The following is a 27,946-nucleotide window of genomic DNA, read 5'->3' as shown; positions in this document are numbered from 1 at the left end:
AGATACCCTACTTGAAGTGTTAGGATAAATATGCTATCAGTATGTGGGGAGGGTTATAGTATTTGAGTGTGTGAGGCAGGATTGATTCCTAAGTTCACTTGACAGCTCAGGCGTTCTGTGTACACCGGCATGGACCTAAGGTATTTTTCACATAAGAGGTGCCAAACTCATCAGTTTGGGCTTCTTCAAGTTGAGGAAGGCCACACAATCTTTTCATCTTATAAAACTGTAGTGAAATTGTGTTTTCCTACTACAGAATTTGTTATATTTAATGTTTTAAAAAAAGTTGTATTCTGAAACATAGTGTTGGCATATTGCCTAAGTTTTTAAAGAGCTTTTTTTACAATATGGGGAGAGATAAGAAAATATTTTAGTACTTATGATAATTTTTTCATAGGCACTACTAAAATTTGTGTGAGCCATTTGAAACTTTACAAAGCTCTTTTGAGTTAAGAAATCAAGAAATTAATCCAAAGAAAATGGAAACATTCACTCAAAGAGATATACCAGTATGCATCCCATGTTCATTGCAGCATTTTTTTTTTTCACAATAAGCAGTATATGGTGACAACCTAACTATCCTTCAATGGGTGAACGGATAAAGAAATTATGGTGTGCCCTGGTCGGTTTGGCTCAGCAGATAGAGCGTCGGCCTGCAGACTGAAGGGTCCCAGGTTCAATTCCGGTCAAGGGCATGTCCCTTGGTTGCGTGCACATCCCCGGTAGTGGGTGTGCAGAAGGCGGCTGGTCGATGTTTCTCTCTCATCGATGTTTCTGGCTCTCTATCCCTCTCCCTTCATCCCTGTAAAAAATCAATAAAATATATTTAAAAAAAAAGAAATTATAGTGTTAAGTATGCAATGAAATATTATTCAGCCATAAAAAAGAATGAAATCTTGCCATTTGCAACAATAAGGGAGGACCTCAAGGGTATTATGCTAAATGCAATAATTCAGACAGAGAAAAACAAATACCATGTGATTTTTCTTATATGTGGAGTCTAAAAATAAATAAATAGATAAGGTAATAAAAAACAAAAAATGAAAATATCTCAAGGACACAGTGAATTTATAGGTAAAGTTGTATAGCTCAGCCTTTTAACATTTAGGTAATAAGAGAAAATAGGTCTTATTGGGACCTTAATAATCTTAATGGGCTTCAAATCAAAACCTCACTCCTGTCAGTTACTAATTTACAAAAACTGTAACAGGTCCTATAAGAAAAAGTAGAAAATGCCACTCAAGCCCTGGCTGGTGTCACTGGATTGGTTGGAGTGTCATACCAAACACCAAAAGGTGGTAGGTTCAGTCCCGTCAAAGCACATACCTGGTCAGGGCGTGTGTGAGAGGCAACAGATCAGTGTTTCTCACATCACTGTTCTCTCTCTCTCTCTCTCTCTCTCTCTCTCTCTCTCTCTCTCTCTCTCTCTTGTCCTTTCTCTAAAATCAATTTAAAAAAGAAAAGAAAAGGCCGTTCAAAAACTGTGATGACTCTCAAAATATGGAACGTTTTCTAGTTCGACTAGCAAATGTAGTTTTGCCATAAACCTTCTGTTTAAGGATGTCTGTCTTGTGTATATACTGCTTGTGCTTCATTTTCCGTGTGTAACAATTTTCTTGCTGGTCCATAGGTGGCATCTTCATCGGGGAGTGTGGGACTATCATCACCGGTGACCTCAGCTGCGTCTCCCCCGGAAGCCTCACACGACCAGTTTGTGGCTCCAGGTACCCTTTAGAAAGACATTGCACTTTCAGAAAGAAAAGTGACAAGTTGGTCCAGACAGATATTTTGAAAGTAAATGTCTAGATAAGACCAAAATTAAATAAGTCCCAGAACAAAATGTCTAGATAAGAACAAAACGAAATGTCACAGAACATGATGGAATAAATTAGAATACATATATCAGAGAGTAACAAAACAAATACTTTTAACTAATAAATGGGAATTTGCCATCCCAAAAATAGTCTGGCTGCCATATGGTTCCTTCTTAGTTAAACATAGATAACTGGGGAACTATGAATATAGTTAACTTCATTTTTTTTCCCTCCTTTGAAAAAACACTTTAATTTATCACAGTGATTGTGAAAGTGAAGAGATTCTAATCCTGAGTGTTTTTCAAAGATTGTGCTTCCATTTTAAAGCACACAGAATTCATGGAATCTTTATTTCAAATGAGTAATGAATAGCCTCGGATTTATTTTTGTTAATGGCAATATGTAAACTTTATACTTGGTGTTAGGGACTGCTTCCAACTCTATTATGCTTCCAAATGTATATACATGTACATGTACATATATAATTATACTTGAAGGTTATAATTTAGCATTAAATTCCTAACCTGCAGGGAATATACTATCTAAAGAGAAGGTAATTTTAAACACTGAAGTATAAGCGTCTGCGCAGAAAATGCTTTCTAAAACTTCAGAAATACCTGCTTAAGACATTAGTCTGAATTTTTATTTCAATATTTGTTCCATAACTTCCTAAACAATTTCCCATTTTGGTTTTTAGCAGTTTATATTGACAATATACGAAAGTGTTTAATTGTAGGAAATACTTATTTGATTTTCTTGAGCTCAAAAGGAGCAAACTCAGATTGTTCAACTAGCTAAGGATACAGAATACAAAATAAAATTTGATAACGAATTTCATGAATATTTATCTCTTAAGACTATGTTATATTACTCTTTTTTAAACAGCTTTATTGAAATATAATTCACATGCCATGCAGTCCACCCATTTTAAGGGTACAATTCATTGGTTTTAATATATTTACAGAGTTGTGCAGCTGTCACCACAATCTGTTTTAGAATATTTTCATCACTGCCCCTCTCCCGCATCCTCCCCAGCCCTACACAGTCATTAATATACTTTCCCTCTTTATAGATTTGCCCGTTTTTGGACATTTCATATTCATGGAATCATACAACATGTGGCCTTTTGTGTCTGATATCTTTCACTTAGCATGATGTTTTCAAGGTTCATCCATGTTATAGTATGTGTCAATACTTAATTCCTTTTCATTTCCAAATAATATTCTACTGCATCAATATACCATCTGTTATTTACCCATTCATCAGTTGATGGTCATTTGTATTTGTTTCACTTGGCTATTTTGAATAATAATGCTATGAACATTTATGTAGTTTTTTGTGTGGACATATGTACACTTGTGTGGGTTTTTTTGTTTCATTACTCTTGATTTGGACTATTTTCTTTTCAAGGACTGTGCTTAGAATGTATATTCATGCAGTTTTGCCTATCACCAATCCCTTCAGTGTATGTATTTGACAGAAAAAATGTTCTCACCTTTTTGTGGAGTCTTCACAGTCCTTGTACGGTGCTGGAGAGCACTGTACTTAAGTTGTCAGTGAGCCTCAACACCAGAGCAGTGTGTGGTGCTTAGATGTCTTTAAATAGTATTAAGATACAATTTCTTATAAGTGATAATGAGATTTTAGTTCCCTCAGTTGGAACGTCTGGCAGGATTTTCCAGTGCAGCTGGTTAGTCCTTTTATTTCTTATTCTGTTCTTCTTGATTAACTTGGGGATTATCATGTCCTAGTGTGACTTAGAACAGGATAACAAGTATTTTTTCTGGCATATACATTAGGGCCCCTTTAGACATCCAGCTTTGCATTTTTAAATTTAGTTTCTAACTTTTCTAAAAGAAAATTATTTTATGTTATAAGAAAACCATTAACAGGGTCTCATGGTCTTTAAGCGTACATTTGATTTATAAAGTTCAATTACTACAAAATAAGAATGTTAGTCTATTTGAGTATTATACGTATAGATAACTGGGATAATTCTGTCCAGATAAAATATAAAAATTATATTGAAAATATTGAGTGAGTTTGAGTTTCCTCAATGCTGTGCTCCTCCTGTTTTCCTCATGTTCTTCTCTGCTGCATGCTTGCCCTAGACAGACATGTAACACATAGTTTGTGAATAGTATTTAAAAATTTCCCTTAAAACCATTTGAACTATTTCTGTGGAAGTACCTAAATTTAATTTTCCCAGTTTTATTTGATTCAAAAAAGAATATCTTTCTTTATAATATATAGTCCCAAAGTGCCTCCCTGAAAGAATTAATTATGGAGGGAAAAATTATAACTTTATAGTGGAGAAACATAATAGACCCCACCTTGATCAAAAGGTCCAAAGTTCACACCACCAATAATGGGACAAGGAGGAATCATGATTCTCCTGATGTGGTGTGCTGAAGGTCTCCTCAGGAGGAAACTCGCAGCATCTGACCTACCACAGGTCCAGTGTCAGGTCCTGAAAGACCAAGCAAGACGGAGCAGCTCCTCCAGGTGAGGACTTGAGTATGATCCCAACCTGGATCCAAACAAGGAAAAGGACTTTTTCCTTTGCTGTAGCACAGTGGTCACCAAACTTTCGGATCTCATCAACCACCAGTGTTCCGCGGACCACCAGTTGACCACTGCTGCTATAGAGGACATTCATTGGATAATATGTGTGATTTGGAAAAGGTAGATTAGATAGTACTGCTGCTTCATTGTTAATTTCCTGGTTTTGATAATTGTCCTGTGGTTATAAAAAACAAAATCCCTGTTTAGGAAATTAAAGGGGATTTTGTCTGCAACTTACAAATCCTATATAATAAAAGCCTAATATGCAAATTGCCCCCTTGGGCAGTCGTTGGACCGGGAAACTGGGAGTTCGACCACTTGCTATGACATGCACTGACCACCAGGGGGTGGCGTGGAACATGGTGGGCATTGGCGATGCAGCGCTGGCAGCAGGTGGCAGTGGAGGCACTGCCAGCCCCGATGGGCCCTGATGAGAGTAGGACTGCAGAGGGATGGTGGAGCAGGTGAGCGGGCGGTGCCAGGCCAAGGTGGTTGTGAGTGGGGACCCAGTCACCCCGCTGGTTGCCCCGCAGATGTTGACCAGTGGCGGCGGGGCCAGGGCCACTGCCCAGCTCCCAGGTGCTGAGGGAGCCGGGCTGGGGACCGGCCCCGATCAATTGTCCCGCAAGCAGGATGGTAGAGCAGGTGAGGGGGCGGCGCCAGGTCAAGGTGGGGTACTAGGCAGGGCTGTGAGGCTGGGAGTGCGAGCTGGGGCCCGATCTCTGCAGGCCACGCAGAGGGACCCCACCCGTGCACAAATTCGTGCACTGGGCCTCTAGTAGTACATAAGAAGATAGGTAGGTAAATAGCTAAAATGTGATGAAGTGTTCATATTTAGGGATCTCACTGAAGGTATATGGAATTCTTTGTACTTTTTGTTAAACTGAATTTATTTAAAATATAATATTTCTTTAAAAAAGAAGTAAGGAGTGAGGGTCATGAAAGAGAATCTTGAGGCAGATCAGCTTTCTTTTTAGCTATTCCCTGCCAAGTCTTCTAGGGAAGCTCCAGTCTCATGTTGCCAGTTCTAAAACCCAGTCTCTGAACACTGAATGTTTTCTGACTCACTCGTGAGAACCCTCGCTCATACCTGAGTGCATGTGGCTGCAGCACCTGCCCTCTAGTCGTTTGCTACTGTGGTTGTGCACATGCTACATGTAGAGGTGTTGTTATACTGTTACCAAGATCCTGCTGGAGGTGTCAATTAACATGTGGTATTTGTAGTTACTATCTTTCCAAAATCTAACACTATTTTGAGTTTGAAACACCCTGGTCCCGAATCTCAGAAAAGGGTTGTGGACGGTGTATTTGTTCCTCTGTTTCTGAGTGCTTGGGACACAGCACCATGCTCTGCCTTTCTTATTGGGCCCTTGCACTTTCATCCAAGGCACACACACACGTGTACATGTACATGCACACAGAGACACCCGTGTGTACATGTATATGCACACACTTGTGTATTGTGTGCATGGATATGCAGACACATTCACAAGTGTACATGTATGTACGTGCGCACACACAGTAGAGGTGGATGTCTAACTCCCCATCCTCAGGGTTGAGATGCGTCAAGCACTCAGGGAATTCCATCTCTCTTGGGCACGTTTAGGAACTTTCCTCTGATCATCAGAGTTTGAGACTATTGCACATAACCGCAAAGTAAACCAAATAGTGACATTTTTATGCTTGTTTTCAATCCTAGGTCAGCCTGAAACAGTGTCCCCACGGCTCCCTCATGACTCTTCCCTTTCTGCTCTCCTGCCCAGACCATGCATCCTGGTCACCCCACCCCTGCTGTCAGCTATTTGCAGCCTCTCAGACAGCCTCCTGGTGATTGCTCCACAAGACACAGCATCTGCCTTCCGACAGGCTCGGCTCATAGAGCTGCTCTGTGGGTAAGAGAGAAGCACTCCCAGAGAGCCATGGTGGTGGAGGTGAATCCCACAGGCTGTATTCATGACTCCCTGTATGGCTTCATGTTCTGGATTTCTTCATCATTTGAAGGCTCATTAGACTGCAGGTTTTTGCTTTTGCCAGAATTGTACTGACAACTTTTATTTTAGATCCATTAAACCGCTCGTATTGGTTTGTTATATTGACTATTAAGCCCACCCCCTCAAAAAAAAATTTGATTTCGTAATATTCAGAGGCTCTAAGCCCTACTTATCTTCCACCACACTCAAGGAATAGTCAGTCCCCTTGGTCATTCTAACTGGAGGGAAGGAGTTTGGGGATTTAGCTCCCTCGTGGTCATCTACACTAATAAAAGAGAAACATGGTAATTAGTGTCACTCCGCTACCCTTCCCATTGGCTAATCCCCCTGTCACTCCAGAGTAGGGCCGAGATATGCAAATTAACTGGCAGCCAAGATGGCGGCTGGCAGCCAGGCAGCTGATGCGAACAGGGAGGCTTGCTTGCTTCAGTGACGGAGAACTCCAACGTTCCCCACTTGACTTGCCGGCCTCTCAGCTGCAACTCTCAGCAACTATGTTGCGAATAAAGAAGCTAAAAAAACCCCAGAAACCTGCTTTACTCAGCGGAGCTTCAGCCAGCCGGACCGCAACATTGTATCAAATACAGACGGTAAACAAAGGCCAGAAACCTGTTTTCAGCAGCTGAGGCCTCAGAGCTAAAGCTGGCCCAGAATAAAAAAGAAAAAAAAAAGAAAAACGGAGCGGTTGGGAGCTTCAGTCCCAGCCTGAAAACAGCCCTCAGCCCCTCAGCCAGACTGGCCAGGCACCCCAGTGGGGACCCCCACCCTGAAGGGTGTGTGACCAGCTGCAAACAGCCGTCATCCCCTCAGCCAGACTGGCCAGGCACCCAGTGGGGACCCCCACCCTGATCCAGGACACCCTTCAGGGCCAACCAGCCAGCCCCACCCATGCACCAGGCCTCTATTCTATATAGTAAAAGGGTAATATGCCTCCCAGCACCGGGATCAGCGGAGCCATGAGGCCTCCCGGCACCGGGATCAGCGTGACAGGGGGCAGCGCCCAAACCCCCTGATCACCCTGCAGCTCTGTGTGTGACTGGGGGCGGCCCCCCCCCCGCCCCCACGGGCTCTGCTCTGTGTGTGACAGTTGCAGCGCCCCAACCCCCTGATTGGCCCTGCTCTGTGGGTGATAGAGGGTGGCGCCCCAACCCCCTGATCCGCCCTGCCCTGAGTGTGACAGGGGGCGGTGCCCCAACTCCCCTATCGGCCCTACTCTGTGGGTGACAGGGGGGAGCTCCTCAACCCCCTGATCGGCCCTGCTCTGTGCATGACAGGGGGGAGCTCCCCAACCCCCTGATTGACCCTGCTCTGTGCATGACAGGGTATGGAGCCCCAACCCCCCTGATGGGCCCTGCTCTGTGCGTGACAGTGGGTGGCGCCACAACCTCCCCATCAACCCTGCCTTCAGTGTGATGGGGCGGTGCCCCAACACCCCAATCGGCCCTACCCTGAGCGTGACTGAGGGTGGCATCGCAACCTCCCAATCTGCCCTGCTCTGTGCATGACAGGGGAAGGCGCCCCAACTCCCCAATCGGCCTTGCTCTGAGCCCGACCAGGGGCTGCATCTAGGGATTGGGCCTTCCCTCTGCCACCTGGGAGCAGGCCTAAGCCAGCAGGTCGTTATCTCCCGAGGGGTCCCAGACTGCAAGAGGGCACAGGCCGGTCTGAGGGACCCCCCTTCCCCCGAGTGCACAAATTTTGGTGCACCAGGCCTCTAGTAGAAGAATAATGTCCATGGGTTGAAAGATCATAAAATTCATTTGGAGTTATTTAGTTATGGAGACTGAAAGTATTCTCATAGAATTTAGGGAAATTATGATTTGGTTCATTCATTTATCTAACATTAATAAGCCTCTGACATAACTTTTTCTGATTTTCTTATTGGTTATATGGTATAGTAAGAAAGGCCTTAGATATGTAATTCAGTCCAACTTAAGGTCTACTTAGAGGTCATTTACTCACTTGTATTGCAGCCTTGGGAAAGTTACTATTTGGAGTGTCATTGATGACACCTACTCAGTGGGGTTAATATGAGGATCAGAAGTAATGTTTTAATAAGATTTCGTTAGATATTTTTCTTCAGAATTCTTTGCTTCCCACATTTATCTGATAAGATCTTTTCCTGTGTTGCACAATAGCTTTTTATAAACATTGACTATCTTTATAAAAATCCTTTCTCTTGAATTCTATTCAAGGTTACATTCAGATTTCAAATTCTGACTAATTAATCTTTAGTTAGAAGCCTACTAATCATCTGAAGGGTTTTCTTTTTCTGTCCTAAACAGTATTGCAGATGCCACCCTCATAGAGACATGTGTCCAGGAACTCAAGGCCCCGCTGCCTTCGTCGCCCCCGGTGGAACACACGGGGGCTCAGGTGAGTGTGTGTCTGTTTGCTTTAAGTGCCTTCTCAAGGACATGGTGTATACCAGCATCTTCCCTAAGTGAATAAAACAAAGATCAAGAACAAATCCATATAGGCCTGATGATGTCATTGGTGGACATCTAAGAAGAAAGTCTAAAGCAGGGGAAGGGACGTGATGTCATAGTTGGGAGGGTAGAGTTTTCCCACATAAGGTGGTCGGGAGGCCTTTCAGACAGTAACATGCGACTTGAAGTAAGTGAGGAAGCTAGTCCTGTGGGACAGAGCAGGGGTGTGTTTGGCCAAAAAGCAGCAAGGCCAGAGGGGCTTGTGCAGAACATGAGGACAGATGAAGTCAGAGGTTATGAAGAGCTCCACAAAGGCAGGGCCTTACCTGATTTGTGTGTACCATTGGGTCCTCAGTGTCAACACAGCACCTGTCCCATGGCAGGTGTTCATTCAGTACTCATAGGATGAGGGAGTAATTATAGTACTAAACATATATGAGGAGCTTATTTCTGTCATTTATGTAATCCTCACAACAGTCACATGAAGTTAATGGCCTCAGAATGAGGTGGGAGGAAAACGTGTGTATGTGTGTACACACCTGTACAGAGAGGTGCTTCCGAATATCTCTCTAAAGTTGAATTGTGTGGACTATCTCATTTCTTGGGGATAATGGATAAATGAGACATCACAGCTTATTCTTTAATTTTTGCCTATCCAGAGAATTATTTTTTTTTTAAAAAAAGTACTTTTGTCAGTTAATCCTATCTAATGAAGAGGGAATATGCTAATTGACTGCCCCCCCCCCCCCCCTCAAAGATGGTGGTGCCCACAGCCACAAGATGGCTGGCAGGGGAGGGCAGTTGTGGGTGATCAGGCCAGCAGTGGAGGGCAGTTAGGGGCGACCAGGCCAGCAGGGGAGGGCAGTTGGGGGCGACCAGGCCAGCAGGGGAGGGCAGTTGGGAGCGATTGGGCCAGAGGGGAGGGCAGTTGGGGGGTGATCAGGCTGGCAGGCAGAAGCGATTAGGGGCAATCAGGCAGGCAGGCAGGTGAGCGGTTAGGAGCCAGCAGTCCCAGATTTTGAGAGGGATGTCCAACTGCTGGTTTAGGCCTGATTCCACAGGGTGCACCACACCTCTAGTACTTCTTATAATATTACAAGCAACATTCCAGAGATGGTTTTATTGGTAATATTGGGGAAGATTGAATTTTACCTTTATAATTAAGAGTAGTAATTTTATGCTGAAGGATAGTTGAGAGCAAACTTCAAATGATTTGCATTTTATTTGTAGTAATAATTAAGCATTTGGCTACCTCCCCCAAACCCCACTTGTGTACCTTGAAGAGTATTTTGTCATTTTTCTTTATTTCTTTGCAAAATTATAGGCTTTATGGCTTTGGAATGCCCTTTTCTGCTTCATTCAGAATATTGATTTTACAATTTAGCTACTTGAAAAATTATATTTATAAACCTTTCTAAGGGTTTTTTTTTTTCTAAATGGAATTCAATTGTTGACTTTATAAATATTGTCTGGTTTGATGTTATTATAGTTGATGGTGGTTAATGTGGTCATTAACGATATGCTTATGAGAAAAATAATGCTTTGCTATGTGTTCCATTTAAGATCTTTGAAAATTATGATTACTATTTTTTTAGCATTTTATTAACTTATTTACAAGGAAGTGACTTACAATGCATAGAAGGGTAAAATACATGATCACGGAGATGGGCTTTTCCTCTGATATGTTTGTTTCACTTATCTCCTTTTGCCAATAGGTGTCCTTTCTCCTCGAGTACCTGGCATCTTTGTCCAGGCTTTTGCAGTCATGTTTATTGGTAGATCCTGACCTTGTGATTCAAGATGAGCTTCTGAAACCTCTTATTACAAACATCATCCGAGTTCTTACCATATGCACCAAAGATCTGTTTGGTAAGCTTTATTTTTTTAATTTAGCATGGAAGTAAATAATATTGAGGGGAAAAATCTTATTCTGCATCACATATTCACTTCAAGGTTACATTTTAGGTTGCTTTTTGCCAGTGTTTTGGGAGGTTTTATAATGTGTTTTATAGTTTGGATGTGGTAAGTGGTGCCAGGAGACCACCTGAGGGAAGTCTGTGGTGTAATAAAGGACCATCCCTGTGTTGTCAGTATAAATGGGGGTAAAGTTCTTTATGGAGTGTGAGGAAGTACTATGAACTGTATTAAAGTTTCTTATAAACTCTGCTAAGGCCAGGTGACCTAATAACTCATTTGCAATAAGAATTATAAGCAAGTCTAGCATATAATATCAAATTTTTCTTAAGGTCTGAAAAGAATGAAAAATATACTGATTAAAAGTTGAATATGCTACTTAGTAGTAGAGACGATTAAAAAAAAAAGTAGGGCCTGGCCAGTATGGCTCAATGGTTGAGTATCAACCTATGAACCAGGATATCATGATTCGATAACCAGTCAGAGCACATGCCTGGGTTGTGGACTTGATCTCCAGTAGGGGGTGTGCAGGAGGCAGCCAATCAATGATTCTCTCTCATCATTGATGCTTCTCCCTCTCCCTCTCCCTTGCTCTCTGAAATCAATAAAAATATTTTTTTTTAAAAAATAGGATTGTTATCAAAATTAATATATAATACCTGTCTAAAATAGTTTATAATGAAGTAATTGATCATTTTGCAATTCTCTGCATATCCATTCTTTCCTATCTAGTCCTTTGAATTTTATGGATTGGCTTGGTTTTAGGTCTGGTATGTGAATGTTTTATGATTCTCAGCTAAGCCAGTCCTCTGTGTCTCATCAGTGTTAGACTTACCCCAATGCTAGAGGCACAATAACTTCCTACCTGAAAATTTTACACGTGGCAGTGATGTCCTAACTAAGCTAAGTAGGTTAGACCATGCATTCTCAAATCACCCCCTCGGCCCCCCACAAAGGAGCAAAAATTGATTATTGGGTGAAAGGGATGGGAGAACAATTCTAGCTATTACAGTGGTTTGTGGCCCTCCAAAGCTCAACTCTACCCAATAAAATCTCATTCCCTAGTATTTAATTCTCTTACTGGGTTTTCTCGGGTATCATTTGAGAAGCATCAAATTGAGCTCATGGAAGATATACAAGGGAGATGCAAGATCAGTGCTAAAAAACTGATGGCTGCAACTGGAGGACTTGATTCAATGCTTGATCCCAACATCACAGGGCGAGAAGTGGCCTGTGCATCTTGGTTGCCACTGACTGCCTTGTGGATGTTCTCATTGATTTTGCTGCTTTTATGTGTGACTTGGGCTGTGAGAATTAAATAAAAATAGTATCTATATTACTTAATTACTTATATCAAATGCTGAAAAGAAAATGTCTATAATATCTGAATGCATATATAGTAAGTGGTTATGTTAAAAGTTACTTTCTCCTATTTAGCAAAAGTTAAAAGTTCGCTAAAATATTTTTTTTTCTCGAAAATATTTTTTAAGAAATTAAAAATTTTTTCTGGAAAAATAAAAGTTTTGAATACTATAAAAATTGGTTATATTTAATATATACTTATAGAATTTGCAATTTTCATATATAATTTGACACATTTTAATATATGAATAAATTACCCTAAAAGGTGTTCAGTTATGAAGTTAAATGTTTATAGCCTTTTTATTTTTAATTTAACTTCCAACTTAAATATTTTATTTGCCCCCATAAGCCTATATTGAATAAAATCAGTAAGCTTTACACTTACTCTTTTTATGTGTAAAGTCTGGATATACAGATAGTACATCAATAGATATATTATATGTGAAATTAATATTTAATGGGGATGGTGAAGAGAAACCATATGTCTAAACACTCTTATAGAGCTGATAATAACAAAAAGGTAGAGAAATACCAAACTGCCTGGACGGTGCTATTTCCAGATGCCTGATGGGTGCTGAAGAACACCGAGAAGGAAGTCCTCGGTTTGCATGTTGATGGAGTTAGCAGTGGGCAGTGGGCAGAGACTGCTGGTGGTGTGGGCATAGAAGACAGTCCTACAATACTGGCTGCCCTCCAGCTCCCATGTGCCCAGCAGAGAGAAAGGACTAGCTGTTCTTACCCTAGAACCAAGGCTCCCAACCTTTTTTGGCCATGCCTCACATAGGCATCTCTAAAATCCTGATCCCCCCTGTGACATATAATTCTTATTATTCAAAAAGCGAACTCCTATTCACGTGGAGGAAGCCTAAAAGGCCATTAACTTCGTCTAAACAAGCTTTCAAAGAACATGGCATCCATGAAAGAGAAAAATAAAAGAACAAAATGACAGTTGAAGTACTGAGGAAGAAATCACTAAGAAATAGTTAAAAAAAATAATATAAAGTGATATGAAAAAATAGCAAATAAAGTTTCAAAACATAGAGAACTGAAATGCATAAATATGTTATAATATATATTTATATACTATATATGTGGCCCCTAGAAACATAAGAAATGCAAAAAATCCACTGTTAGTAACTCATTCTTGAATTGTCCCCCTGTGGGGCATGTGCCCTACATTGGGAACCACTGCCCTAGAAGGTTCATTAGGCCATTGTCAGCCATAGGCAAAGTTGCAGATCCTCTGCTCTGTCATAGCTTTCTTGTAGGGCAGCACTCTTCTGGTTCTTCAAAGAAATTCTCTTCTTTGCTATGACCTTGGTATACACAAAGTTGCTAGAGGGGAAGAGAAAACAGGAGAACCTTCACTTTTATAGAAGTAACACAAACAACGACATGTTTTTACAATGTGCCCAATAAGAACTTCTGAAGTTATGGCTCAATATTTAGTTTGTCATACTTCCTGATTGTTGTTGAATGTGCTTTAATAAGAGGAGATGTGCCAGTGAGTGTTTATTTGTCTATAGCAATGTGGAAGAGAGAGATATTTAAGAAGCAATACATAATTGAAGTAAATTCATGCTGAATTATGTTTGTTTCCATTTGACAAGTACATCCCTCTTATTTTAAATGTAGTGAAGTGGCTTGTGAGTTTTGTGTTTTAAAAGGTTCTTTTGCTTTGCGTTAATAACTTGATATGTCTTGATTAACTTGATAGATGCAGAGTTAGCATTGGCATTTTATCAGACGTGGACACATTTATTTAACCTCTTGGCCACCCTCCTGAGGAAAGCAGGAACTGCCTCGCTGCCACCCATCACAACGGGTCTGGCCAAGCACTGGGCGGCAGTGGTTGGTAAGGAGCTGCTGTCACTGGTTTGGGGTCTTCTGCTCATAACAAATGAAGATAATCGTTAATTATGATTTTATATAATAATGTATTCTCTGAAATTAAGTAATTATGGCATGGCCCATGAGAGGGAAACCCAGGCGCTTGCTTCAAGACATTCGTAGTGCTCTTGAGCCCCCAAAGTGCATTTTAGAAAAGTTGAAACACATTTCAGGGTACCAAAACACAGGTAAGAAAAGCCTGTGGCATTATGAAGGTACAATATGACATGATTATAAAACAATGAGATAGATTTTGTTGGGTTGGCATGAAAACTGGGCTCTTGCCTCACATGTGTGCATTTAGTGTGAGTAAATCTGCACGTAGCATCCCGTGTACACAGTCACATGGAGACTTCTAGTAAAAGTGTCTAATCTCAAGTCACAGGGCTTTTCTTACAACACAGAAATGTAGTGTAGTTATTTTTATGTTTTCCATATAATGGTTACTGACTAGAGTAAATAAATGATTATTTTTAAACAAATGATTATTTTAAAAATAACTACTGTCTTTAATTTTTCATAAAGTCTCATCTAAATTTTTGCATAGCAGGAGCCTTTTTTTACATAACTGTTTATAAGTAACATATGTGTTACTTTAAAATAAATAACCAGTTTAAAAGTGTTCATAATCGAATTTAAGTTTCCAAGTTATCACTAATTCAGTTGACTTGTTTCCACATTTTATTTTATCATTTGGTCATTCTGTAAAATTAAATGGATGATATATATTTTAACCAGAGTGTAGTTCTGAAGTAAGATTTATAGGGAAATACATGTGCAATAAGAAATGGGATTGTTAGATTCCTCGATATAGGAGTTCTGAGTTTACTCTAAGGGGAATAGCATCCATTTAGAGATCATTATTTTGTTAAAAGAGATAAATATTGGAAGAGATTGATTGAGTGAGTGAGACTGAGATTTTCCTTATGCATCCACAGGGTTTATTTACCACCTGAGTCACTCATACTGTAAAGCAAGGTGCTTCATGGGGCTCATGGGGCACCTCCGCCAGCTGGTCCGCATGGTCCATCACCTGTTTTGTAAATATACTTTTACTGGAACATGGCTGCACTGAACTCGTTCCCTCACTGCCCAGGCTGCTCTCCTGCCTTGGTGGTGGTGTCGAGCAGTGTGACAAAGGCCCATGACCCACAGAGCTTACAATATTCATTCACTCTCTGGGTCTTGGCAGAAGAAGTTTGTTGACCCTGATCTAAGCCTGTTGACCTGACATTCTTTCTCTAGTGATAAAATAAAGTCATATTAAATTCAAAGTCTTTCTGCAAAACACACAGAGAGTTTTAGATAATGGTGCTAATCAAAAGTAACATACTACATGAACAGTTAGCTTTGATAATAGTGATGTTAATGAAATCATAACTAATAAAAATTATTGATATTCCTTGCCATGGAGTTATTAGTTTTTGTTTGCTTTTTTTCTCTATTTCATGTACACATATACATTTAAAATACCCTTTGGTCACTCAATAACTTACGTTGTCTATAATAATCTTTGCTCGAACTTGTCTAATGTATAGGACATTATGTACATGAACAAAATTCTCATGAAACCCCACTGCTGATTAAATTATTTTCCTTATGTTACTTAAGAACATAAAAATTTCTGTAGCCTAAATCTAGGTAGAAATTCTCATGGTTACAACTCTTATACAAGTATGAATTTAAAATAATATAAAAGTAAGACAATAAAATTATAAACCAGGGCTATCAAATTCATAAAATTAATGTAATAAAGCAAATGTTCTTTTGATTAAATTAATCAGTGCTCACAACAGGAAATGAATAATGACTGATTCAGTGTAGGTTCTTCTGAGTTGGTTTGCCTATTCTTTCCACTCTGTTGTTTGCAGATGGGTTCATCTCACTCTGTTCTTTCAGAGCTACTGTGAAACCATGGTTCCTGCATTGGTCCAACACTGCATACTAAGTCTTGCTTTAAGTTGGTTGGCATCAACTTGTTTGAAAGTGGAAACACAGTCACACTTATAAGGTGGTAATCTAGATACTTTAGAGTATAGTTACATTAACTTTTTTTTTTTTAATTTCAGAGAGAAAGGGAGAGGGAAAGAGAATCATTGATTAGCTGCCTCCTTCATGCCCCCTACTGGGAATTGAGCCTGCAACCTGGCCATGTGCCCTTGATCGGAATTGAACCTGGGACCCTTCAGTCTGCAGGCCGATGCTCTATTCACTGAGCCAAATCAGCTAGGGCTATATTAACATTTTTTAGATTAACACTGAAATAAAAATTAAAAAGTTAACTCTAGAGCTCAGATAAAACGGATAAAACAAAAATTAAGGAGATTCCTTGATTCAGTATGTTGTCTTAGTACTATTCAAATTACTTTTAAATAGTGGAGTTATTCTTGTGATGCTTGAACTACTGATCACTTCACTTAATTAAAAGTTAATCAGATCAGTCTGATTCACTTTTTTTTTGGAGGAAATTTTTAAATATTTACCTATGGAATTATCCTCTTTACTAGATATGTTCTGCAAATGTGTGGGTTTGTCTACTACCAGCCCCTCTCTCTGCACTGCCAGCCTGCAGTTCCTTTCTATTCTCTTGACTGAAGAAGCAAAGAAGCGTCTTCGGGATAAGGATAAAACAGATTCCTGCCCCAGTTCAACAGTGGCGTCACTTCTTGATCAAACTCAGGAAAACCAGAAGTCTCTAGAACGACTTACTGAAGCCATTATTCAGGTACGTGATTTTTTGACTTTTTTAAAGCTTTACTCTCACTCTCAGACCTGGTCAGGTGGCTCAGCTGGTTGGAGCCTCATCCCGTACATCAAAAGGTTGTGGGTTTGATCTCCACTCAGGGCACGTGCCTAGGATGTGGCTTCGATCTCCTGTCAGGGTGCATACAGGAGGCAACCGATTGTTTCTCTCTCTCTCTCCTTTCCTCTAAATCAATAAACATATCCTTGGGTGAGAATAAAAAAACAAAACAAAAATAAAACACTTTACTTTCAGTCTTGGTCTTATAAAAATATTTTTAATCATTTGATTTAAAAAGTAATTAGTACTCATGAACATTGAAATAAGAGAAGAGTATATAAAGTTAAATTATTTCCAGTGCAGTTCCTACCTCTAATGTTGACCAGAATATGATGTAAAAATTCAGAATGAAGTATTAGTGATCTAAGCCCAGCAGTTCAACACAATAGTCTGTTATAAGGCCACTGGATATACTTTGGGGATGAAGGTTTAACTCACAATTTATTGCTATGTTAATATCTTTGAAAATATGTTCACCTAAGTGACATTTGATTTATATAAATGAACTAGGGGCCCGGTGCACGAAATTCATGCACTATGGGGAGGCGGGCACAGGGTGGGGGAGCAGGTCCCCCAGCCTGGCCTGTGCTTTCTCACAGTGTGGGAGCCCCGCGATCAATCCCCCCAAAGAGGTAGGCCCTGCCCACCCATCCGGGGCTCCTCAATGGATTGCCCCAAAGAGGTAGGCCGGAGCCGCGGGACCCGCCTCTGCACCGTGCATGCAGTGTCAAGTCCCTGCCCACCCACGTGCGCCTACTGCACACCCAGCCTCCTGGTGATTGCTCATTATGGCGTGAGGATGTCACAACCACATAGGCTTTTATTAATGGGGTTACATGTGTTTAAGGGAGTTATGTTTATAGAAGTAGACAGACCTGATTGTCACATGTGTGAGAAAATGCCCCCCTTCCAAGCTTTGATACCTGTTTTATCTTTAAAAATTTTTTTTGTAATCCTAAAATATGAACCAAGATTTTTGTTTCATCAAAAACCAAAAATCACTGTAAAGTATTGTTATTTTATAAATAGATTAATCATGAAAACAAGTGTTTCCTAAGTGGCACAATAGTGTTTTCAGGTAGAAGTTATTACCATACTTTGCAATTTTAAGAATCCTCCTTTGTAATAACCATGTGGCGTCCTGCTTTTGTCTTCTCACTGAGAGGTGGAACTGTAGTCCACTCTCACGTTGAGGTATTGCTTCCATTTCCGAGGGAGCAGAAGGTGCTTCCTATCCGCTGACTTGCTACCATCCCTTTGCTGCTCAGGATTTGGCCACTTTTGCCCTTTTCTGCCTGAGAGCATCCTGCAGATACAGAGGACTCCCTGTGCACAGCAGACTTGAGCAAGCTAGAATGCAGACAGGCAGACAGAGGCAGGGCAGCTGTCCGGCCAGCTCAGACCTGCCTGGGAGGGGTCACAGGACTCCTCACAGGAGCTGGTCTCTTGCCCAACAGACTATGGTTGCCTCTGAGCGCTGATAAGGAGCCTAATAAGGGGTCCCTTGATGTTTTCTCTTCTGTCTCTCTCCAGCAGCTCCTTCAGAAACTGGATCTCTAGGGAAAAAAAGGACCTCAAAACATTTCTCAATGTCACTTCTCAGGAGGCCACAGCTTTCCTGTAGCAATGACCCTACTCATTCCACTCAATTTTTCTTCATTTAAAACCAAAACTGGACACTGTTCCACTGATCTCATTCTCCATCAGAACAAGAGGTTTTATGCCCAATGATTAATTGAGCCCGATTTTGTACCTGAAAGAATATAGTAACAGGAAACTCAAGTCCACACTTTGACAAAAGTCCTCCCCCAGCTCCTATCCAAAGCATTATTAATTTTGGAAATTTGGCTCTGGTGGAGCACTTTTTTCTGGGGAGGGGCTCCTGGCTCTCACTGACACGCTCTTCTTCAGGGAGTTTGATGACTCATGGAGCCAACATGGATTTCTTTCCTTTGAGGAGGATGGGGTGCTGACCCCACCCCTGTTCATGCCAGCATGCCAGCAACTCTGGAAGCCTTGACCACAGCCGTGGCTGGTCCCTCCAGCCAGTCCTGACTGGGTGAATTCAGAGACCTGCAGGCTGGCTGTTTTATTCCCCAGCTACTTTCTCTTGCTTGTTAGTGGTACTGTGTTTCAAGGAACTATAATTGGACTTGTGATAAACATGGATCCACGTAGCGATGACGAATCAAGTTAAAACAGTGCACGTAGAAGAAACGTGTAGGAATTTGTTCAGTTTACCATGCCCTTATTTTTCTCTAATTTTAAAAATATTATAAAAATTATTGTTTATAATTTTTTTAAATATATTTTATTGATTTTTTACAGAGAGGAAGGGAGAGGGATAGAGAGTTAGAAACATCAATGAGAGAGAAACATCGATCAGCTGCCTCCTGCACATGTCCTACTGGGGATGTGACCGCAACCAAGGTACATGCCCTTGACCGGAATCGAACCTGGAACCCTTCAGTCCGCAGGCCAACGCTCTATCCACTGAGCCAAACCGGTGCTGGCTGTTTATAATCTTTTGCTGTTACCTTCTTGGTCAAGGAAAATGAGCCACAGGGTACCTCAATGATTTTCCTAATGACTAGCTAATTTTCCCCTCTATTTCTTCCAAATTACAAAATATATAAAGTATTCTATGTGGATATGGATACATTAACCAATTATTTAAACTGTGTTTCCTAATAATTCATATTCTTTTTGTGCATGTAAACTGTAGGACATGAATATGTAATATTCGTTAAAGGGCCCAGGCCAATTTAAGACAAAGTAAAAAAAGGAATTGTATCTTCATTCTACAGCTAGTTGATGAGTAGTACTTTTCAGCGAGATCAGTTTGGTTTTTCTCAAATTACTGACATGCAGTTTCAATAAGTATGTGTAGAGAAGAACAGTTTTCCTATTATTAGTGAAGATTGAGTTTATAGACAAATTAGGATTCTTATGGTTGACTATAGGATTTACTCCAAATTATTTCATCATCCTATAATACTTCCTGCCTCTCCCCCCTTCTTCCTGGTTACACTCAGCATGATCTTTATCAAGCACCCCTGGCGCCAGGCATCTAACATCTAACCCACTGGCCAGGTTGAGACATGCCTGTGGGGGCAGCAGCCTGAGATGTCTAAAGTGGAATCACTGTCCCCTCTCTGCAGGTGCCTCCGGTCACATTGGCAAGTACAAGCTCCAGGTGAAAGTGGAGTTGCGTCTAGTAATTATGCTGTCGTATATTTTATGTCAAGTTATCATTTAAGCTCAATTTTAATCATGACATCCTAAAGCTGGATCATTTTGAAAATTACTTGTAGAAGGGAAAGTTATGAAATTTGAATTACCTAATATTTAGAAATCAAATTGTGAACTTCTTGATTCAGATGCTGGAATTGATGAACCCCTTAAAATTGTAGTAAAATGTGTACATATACCCACATGAGAATAGTATCACAAAAGATTTCACCTGAATTGAGTCAGGTCTCTAGAGCTAGCACACCAGTAAATGGGAAGCACAAAAGAGCGAAAACGAGAAAATTTTCACAGGGCAACAGACAGACACATCCAGAATGTGGGCATTCTGTAGTATGACCGATCACGTTTACTCGATGATAGGAGGGTAGCAGCACCGATGAAAAATCCTGGTGGGGAGGTGTGGGGACCAGGGAGAAAGGCAGGTGGCCTAGATTTAGGGGACATAACGTGCAGGTATTCTGTTATCTTCACAGTGCTACGAAGGGAAACCCTCCAAAGATGTCTTGAAGAGAGTGGCTGCGAATGTGCTGTTGTCGCTGCTGGCTGTCAGTAGGAGGGCTCAGAAGCTCGCTTTAAAAGGTGGGCTGCCTGACCACCGTGTGTTTTTATGCCATATATCAATTCAGGTTTACTGCTTTTTTGTTTTAATTTTTTATGGACTCTAAATTTAAAAAAACTTACACTATCAGGGCTGCTAAAAAATAGTTAAATGTGTGTTACTTTTAAAATAAAAAGATTATACGTGTAGAGTATTTTTTTTGTGCAATGATTCCTACTCTAGAGAATATCTAAATATTACAGAGGCTCAATAAGTAACACCACTCAATTTTATAATAATGTTAGTGACCACAAGCACATGTTACATACCTGAAAATAAAAAGCACACCACATAGTTCTGATGGTGACAACAATAGCTCTAGATGAACCTGTATTTTAATATGAATTTCCCCCTAGACAATTGCAGCTTCTCATCTGGAAGGAGAGAACACTGCCTTAGAGTTGGAGGACAGTAACAGCACCATCAAGTCCACTAATTTCACTTGTGATTTGCTACTGAAACAAACTATGCATTCCTCAGAAAGTAACTGGATTTGGGGAGTATTATAATAATTTGAAAACAAGTAGGCTTTAGCATATTAGTTCTCTTACATTTTCCTTCTGATTCATTATTCTCTCACTGAAAATGCTGACATGGAGCTGGTCAGGAGTAAAATGTAATTTCTGAGAATTTGATTGATACATGTGGTGTTGGCTTACTGGGAAATGGCATATCCTTTCGCTAGTTCTGGTTCTTGTCTTTCAGCTGATCTCATCGACAACTGCATTGAACAGATGAAGCACGTCAGTGCCCAGCTGAGCCTCGATTCCCTGAGGCCAGGGAAAGCCGCGCTCAAGAAAAAGGTGGCAGATTCTAGAACTCTGCATGCGTTAGGGAATCCTCTCGCCAATGTCCTTGTGCTTAGAAATGACACCAGCATTTGGTTGAAATGAGTGTCTGATTTAGAAGGAAGGCACAGATAAATTAATGTGATTTCTACATTAGCAGGTTGTGTGTGTGTGTGTACATTTAAGTGAAATGTATATATTATATACATGTATATATTATATATTATGTTGTATATTATATATACATGTATATATTATATAGTTGTAAACATTTTGGAGTGTGCATGATAAATTTTATATACAATTGAAAGAAGATTTTTCACAGTAAGCACAGGCACACTAGGAGTGAGCTGTAACTCACTGTGCCAGGCACTGTTCTAACATCTTCCTGTTTACTACCCCGTGTCCACTCATGACAACACTGTCATATAACTAGTAATTGATAAAGCCAGTATTTGCCCGGATCCAGGTGGTTGGAGAGCTGACATTCCTAACCTCTGATTATTGCTTTCCGTGATGTCTGAGTGTCTCTTTCTAGCGCTGAGTCTGCTGGACTCAAATGGCATGTCCATATAAACTCAAAATAGCCATTGCTGCCACATAAAAACTGTTAATAATAATAACTCTGGTTAAAAAGATCTGCCACATAGGTTCCTTGAGAAAATGGACGTGTGTGTATTTATAAACACAAATATACATGTATCTATATAGCCAAGGCCAGTAGAGCATGCTTTATGCAATAACTAGTTTCTGCTGCATTTGATTAGACACTGGGAGAAAGCCATGTGTAATAATTGTATTGACGCAGGGTGTTAGGTGTGCGCAGTTTCTTTTCTTGCCTCCTCTCTTCTCTGGGCAGAGGCCTTTACTTCATCATGGAGAAAGTCAGCCAGCACTGATATGATTGAAAACCAGTCAGTACCTGCTTCATTTTATTGAGAGGGAGTATGGAGTTTATTATATATCTCAGTTCCTCCATGCTCGATAGAACAGAAATGGCTTTTTCATGGTGGATGCACTTCTTGAGATACGGTCACCTTTCAGAGATCATTACCTTGTCAGTGCCTGCAAAGTGATGGTGGTCAGGGCGGCGAGCTCATGGCTGCATGGTAATGGGACCAAGGGAAGGGATGCTGTACATAAAGGTGGAACATGCCCTTGTGCTCACATCCTTCAACTGCTTCTCTTTGAACAGGAGGATGGCTTTGTTAAAGAGTTAAGCACTGCCATGCAGCTTCTGAGAAACTGTCTCTATCGGAATGAAGAAGGTAAAGTAAGTAGTGCTACTTCTCAGATTTTTATAGCAGTTTCATTTCTCTGTGAGATGATGTAGATGGGAAAATAGAAAACTTTAGTGTTAGATGCATTGTTGATTGTTCTTGGAACTTCGTGTTCTCAGAATCTTATTCTTCAGCACTGATGACAGTTCTTGCTTACGGCAGCATTTTAGCTTTGTCACTGAAACTTGGACTTTGGATGAGGGTTTGGTAACTGCTCAGACAGACTTGAGCCTCTTTCTGCCCTGTTATGCATCTCACTGGCTTTTTTCTGAGATGGAATGAATGGTTGTGCCTATCTTCTGAGGCAGGACTTTTTCAGACAGCTTTCCAAGGGAGTAAGTGGAGGTGTCTGTTCACAAGGAAGGTGAGAGTGTCTCCTGCTTCTGAGCAGAACATGCTGCCTGCTGTTGCCGAGCGTGGCCCTGTCCCCCTTGTCCATCTCGGGAGGCTCTTCCCTCCAGCTCCAGGGCTCCCCCTGCACATTGACTCGGCCCCACCTGGGGACCTCTGAGATGCTGCACTCTGTCTAAGCGCCATGCTGCCCCTGAAAGCCCGTAGGTGCACTGCACAGGACTCAGTGTCTCCATACCCTGGTCATAGTGATCCAGCCCTCTGAAGCACTGGCTTTCTCACAGAAAATGAGTAAGACAAAGACATTTCAAGAACTTCCTTTAAAAATAATGTCTCACCCTCTTTTGCTTTTACTTGGGATAAAACTAGAAAGCACATAGTATTTGGAAAATGAACACCTTGAACACCTAATCCTTAAGCCGTCTTAAATGATTGCCCAAGACACATGACTGATAATTTGTACTTCCAAAGTTTGATGGGATTTAAGTACTTATACATTTCATTAAAATCCCCTGCATATGAACTTTTTACTCAGAATAGAGGTGACCTTTATTAACCTTCAGATCCCTTGTGCAGTTATTATTCCTCCGTGACTCAGGGAAGGCCTGGGTCAGACCTGCTTCTCTGGATTTGGAAGATGCTAGTTTGGGCACTGGCACAAATACCGTGTTCACACTTGTAACACGTTAGCCAACTATAAAAAGGCAAACCATTTCTGCATATCTAAGTTGTCGATAAGGAATAAATCCAAAAGAGAATATTTAGATTACTCTTGAGTATAAATAAAGTCTGATGAGGCAAAGATTCTTAATTTCTTTTCTACTCCAACTTACACTCCCATTACTAACTGTTGGCCACTCTCATGGAATTTCACTGATTGATCCACCCTCACCCTACCCCAGAGTCTGTATACTTGTAACATTAAGGAGTTTTCATACTGGGATGGTCACAGTGACTGGGAAGTAAATGAGTTAAACAGTGGACAAGGTTAGAGGTAGGGGCAGTGGTAGTCCAGGCAAGAGATGACGAGGCAGGTAGAAGAGGGAAGCAGGGTGGAGAGTAAATCTGAGAAGGAGGAGAAAGGCAGAGTGACTTCCTGGCTCTAGATCAAGCATGTCAAACTTGCGGCCCACAGGCTGCATGCAGCCCACAATGAGTATTTTTGTGGCCCAGCCAATGTAACGGTATATAAGAAACATTTTAATAAAAGTTTTTAACAATTTTTATAATATCCTGTTATATATAATTAATAATAATGAACTACAACATTCGCTAATGACTGATTACTATAATTGTGTTGCATTCATTTCCCTTACGTGCCTTACGCACAGGTGTACCATTTCTCTCCCTAATACTAGCAGCGAATATTTTAGCAGCCGAATGTCACGTCATTAGTCTTGGACTGACTTGTTTGGTGTGCGCAACAGGAAATATTTTGCTTTTGGAGAACAAGAAAAATAGGTTTATTTGCGTTACGCTTATTGATTTGTGCAGTTATTCAGTGTCTGGTAAGTTAATGTTCAAGAAAAAATATTAATTTTTATTTAAATAGTCTATTATTTTATGTTAATGATTACTCATTTCAGCCCTTTGTATTCAGCATGTCTCTATCGAAATAAACCTACATTTCTATGAAAATGGGAGCTTTTGTTTTTTTGCGGCCCACATAAACTTAAACCTTGTTTATTTGGCCGTGTTAGCCTTTGAGTTGGACATGCTTGCTCTAGGTTGTGCATTCTAGAATGAGCATAGGTGTGAGAGAGCCTCACATTCAGGTCTGACACTTTAGCACAGTGTCTGTGGGATGTTCGGGTAGAACATGGCTGGTCATCAGTAGATACATAGTTCTGGGCTCTGAGGGATGAAACAGGCTGGGATGTTAGGGGTTATCAGTACATAGGTGCTGTGTGTAGCTGTGACTATTGTTGAAATTTCCCAGGAGAGTGTAGAGTGGAAGTCCAGGTCATCATATCCTTGGAAAATATAATGAAGAAAAGAACGGAGAAGGGAATGCTGGAGAGAGTTAGGAGATAATCCAGGCTAGAGAGAATCCAAGGAGGTAAAGGAAAAAAAGACCTATAATAGATGAGGGTTTGTAAACTGCAAAGATGGGCGTGGCCTTCTTAGTACCATACGACGGAAAATATGCCAAAGTAAGCTGAAGATTAAGTAAGAGGTGGGCAGTGACAGCAACGAGGGCATTCTTTCTAGAAGCTTGGTCTAGAAGCAGCATTCTAATTTAGGACACATAGCATTAACGGAAGTTGGTCTGTGTGTTTGTTTTTCTATAAACTGTCTGAATGTGAACAAGAATCAAACTAGGGACTAGTTATTAAAGAGACAGGGAGAAAAGAACTAATTGATGGATCAAGTGCCCTGAGGGGCAGGTGGGCTGTGTTCCAGAACACAGATAGACATGTCAGTCTCCAGCACAAGAGCTGCCATTCCTCACTGCCAGGCAGGATGGCTGAGTGGGCAGAACACAGGTGAACTGTGAGGACAGAATGCGGAGTAGAGAAGGAGCTTACACCTGCTCATTTCTGTCTCGACTGAAACAGAAGCAAGGTCACCTGCCGCAGTCATAGGGCTGTGTTCAGGCCCAACCTCAAGAGGAGTGGGGAGCACGGGAGTGGCTGGGAGTAACTTCCCACTCTCTTCTGCCATTGATGTTGCATGAAATTCTGTAGGTTGTGTGTATTGATATGAGCTCCCACTTGTGTGCCCATGGGCCTGCAAATTGCCTACTGATTCCAGTTCATTTAAAATGGCTGTTTACTGCAAATAGTATTTTCCCAATGGTAACTGATCTTTGTAATAAAAACTATGGGTTACTTAAGAATTTATTGATTTAGCATGCTATTTTAACTGAATTTTACTATACTCAGATGACTTAAAAGCAGTAATCAACCCCTGATCCATCTGTTTCTATCTGTCCACATATACCAGATCTGGGTACACACACATTCACACAGAGGGGGAGGAAGAACTCAAAATGTTTACTTTACCAGAAAATTCCATTTCTTAACCATATCAGAGCATTTACAGTTATTCAGTGTGTGAGATGGCACCCTCCTGCTTACCTGGCATGTTCAAAGCTGTTTTTATGCATTTCTTTTTTTAAAATGTGTTTTTATTGATTTTTAGAGAGAAAGGAAGGGAGAGGGACAGAGAGATAAAAACATCGATGAAAGAGAAACATCATTAACTGGCTGCCTCCTGCATACCCCTCACTGGGGATCAAGCCTGCAAGCATGTGCCCTGACTGGGAATCAAACCTGTGACTTCTTGGTTCCTGGGTCAATGCTCAACTGCTAAGCCACTCTGGCTGGGCTGTTTTTCTGCATTTCTTACCAGAGGTATATATCCTGGCCACCTCAGGGTGGAAGGGACCTCTTCATGCTGCCAGGCTCACAGGCAGTCTGGGGACAAGGGCTTTGAAGCCAGCTCGCACCATCAGAGCAAAGATAAATTCGGTTGTTGTCTCCTTATGTTGGTGATGATGGTTTTGGACCTGGTTTAATTTTATATTTTGCTACATTCAACTAATGCTGTCCTTATTTCCTTTCCGTTACAGGAAGCAGCTCTTGAAGCTCATCTTGTCCCTGTCCTGCACTCTCTCTGGCCCTGGCTTTTGATGGATGATTCATTGATGCAAATCGCCCTGCAGCTACTTTGTGTCTATACAGCAAATTTTCCAAATGGTAAATAGACCCAATACTACCTTCCAGTAATAAAAAATACTAAAATGCTAATTTTATGAAATGTTGTGAAAGTAGACTGGGAAAATGAGTACATAGTTTGGAGTGTTTCTCCTTCTTATTGAAGGTATGCTGGTTAAAGGCATACTTTCTTGTAGGTATCATGAGAACAGACCGAAATGTTAGTACAGTGGTTCTCAACCTATGGGTCGCGACCCCTTTGGCAGTCGAATGATCCTTTCACAGGGGTCGCCTAAAACCATCCTGCATATCAGATATTTACATTACGATTCATAACAGTAGCAACATTACAGTTATGAAGCAGCAATGAAAATAATTTTATGGTTGGGTCACAACACGAGGAACTGTATTTAAAGGGCCAGATGGTTGAGAACCACTGTGTTAGTATGTCTGTTGAGATAGGAAGTCATCACACAGCTCAGGGAATAGAGAGGGAGAAACTGGCTTGATTATATCAGTGGGAAATTGAATTTAATAGGAAAATTGAGGGAAAATTATGCTGTAAGACCTTAAAAATCAGGTAAAAGTGAAAACTCTTACATATGTGAGAGTAGGACACTGGTATGATGAAAGGGAGTTCTAGATTCTGTTGGTTTGGTAGTAGTTGGGGTGCCTCTTTCATTCATTCCTTTCACAGACATTTTATTGAGTGCCTCCTATGGGCCGTGCATTTTTAGAGGCTGAGGGAGATTGGGTAGAAGGTGAGAAGTGGCTGTTTGAGTGGAGGGAAGGAGAGCCTGTTAGGGAGGTAAAGTGGGATTGCTGGTGGTGTGAATTTTCCATTGGGAAGTTAGGGTCATAAATGTCAGGTTTAACTGGCTGGCAAGTTTGTGCACTTTATTCTATCAACATTCAGCAGCTCAGCAGCTGGGTTCTCCAAACAGCAAAACATAATCAGAGAAAGAACTGGAACTCAGAACAGTCCTGAGCCCGTGTAGTCACCACCCAGTGTGAAAGTTATCTGACTCCTTGATAATCTGACTGGCCTCAGCCTCCTCTCTGGAGCTCCAGTCCACTCAGCTTGTCAATGGCCGACACAGACTGATCTAAACAGACCGTCAGGTTGCTGAACTCTCATTGTGGTGTGTGGAGTGTTATGTCTCCATATCACCTTCTCTACCCTACCCTTCCTCTTTAACTTAGGGTTAAGGGAAGAAAAGAGAGAAAAAAAATCAGTTGCTAAATATTGA

The 27,946-nt window shown here is 40.9% G+C and overlaps 1 protein-coding gene across 5 annotated transcripts in view; it reads left to right on the top strand.

Annotated features, from left to right (window-relative positions):
• RTTN (rotatin) overlaps positions 1–27,946 on the top strand; it is a 113,520-nt gene that overhangs the window by 74,674 nt on the left and 10,900 nt on the right. For 4 of the 5 annotated variants that reach the window (XM_059706353.1, XM_059706355.1, XM_059706352.1 and 1 more), the window contains 10 exons: positions 1,631–1,724; positions 6,079–6,271; positions 8,656–8,746; positions 10,515–10,668; positions 13,793–13,930; positions 16,473–16,690; positions 20,494–20,599; positions 21,324–21,421; positions 22,602–22,679; positions 26,612–26,738. In XM_059706353.1, the coding sequence (XP_059562336.1) occupies positions 1,631–1,724; positions 6,079–6,271; positions 8,656–8,746; positions 10,515–10,668; positions 13,793–13,930; positions 16,473–16,690; positions 20,494–20,599; positions 21,324–21,421; positions 22,602–22,679; positions 26,612–26,738 (1,297 nt within the window). The remainder of the gene's footprint in view (positions 1–1,630; positions 1,725–6,078; positions 6,272–8,655; positions 8,747–10,514; positions 10,669–13,792; positions 13,931–16,472; positions 16,691–20,493; positions 20,600–21,323; positions 21,422–22,601; positions 22,680–26,611; positions 26,739–27,946) is intronic. The other variant, XR_009454118.1, reaches the window with a different exon arrangement.

This window comes from Myotis daubentonii, chromosome 8, assembly GCF_963259705.1.
Source record: "Myotis daubentonii chromosome 8, mMyoDau2.1, whole genome shotgun sequence".
Taxonomy (NCBI): domain Eukaryota; kingdom Metazoa; phylum Chordata; class Mammalia; order Chiroptera; family Vespertilionidae; genus Myotis; species Myotis daubentonii.
This window is presented reverse-complemented; position numbering and strand designations above follow the sequence as displayed.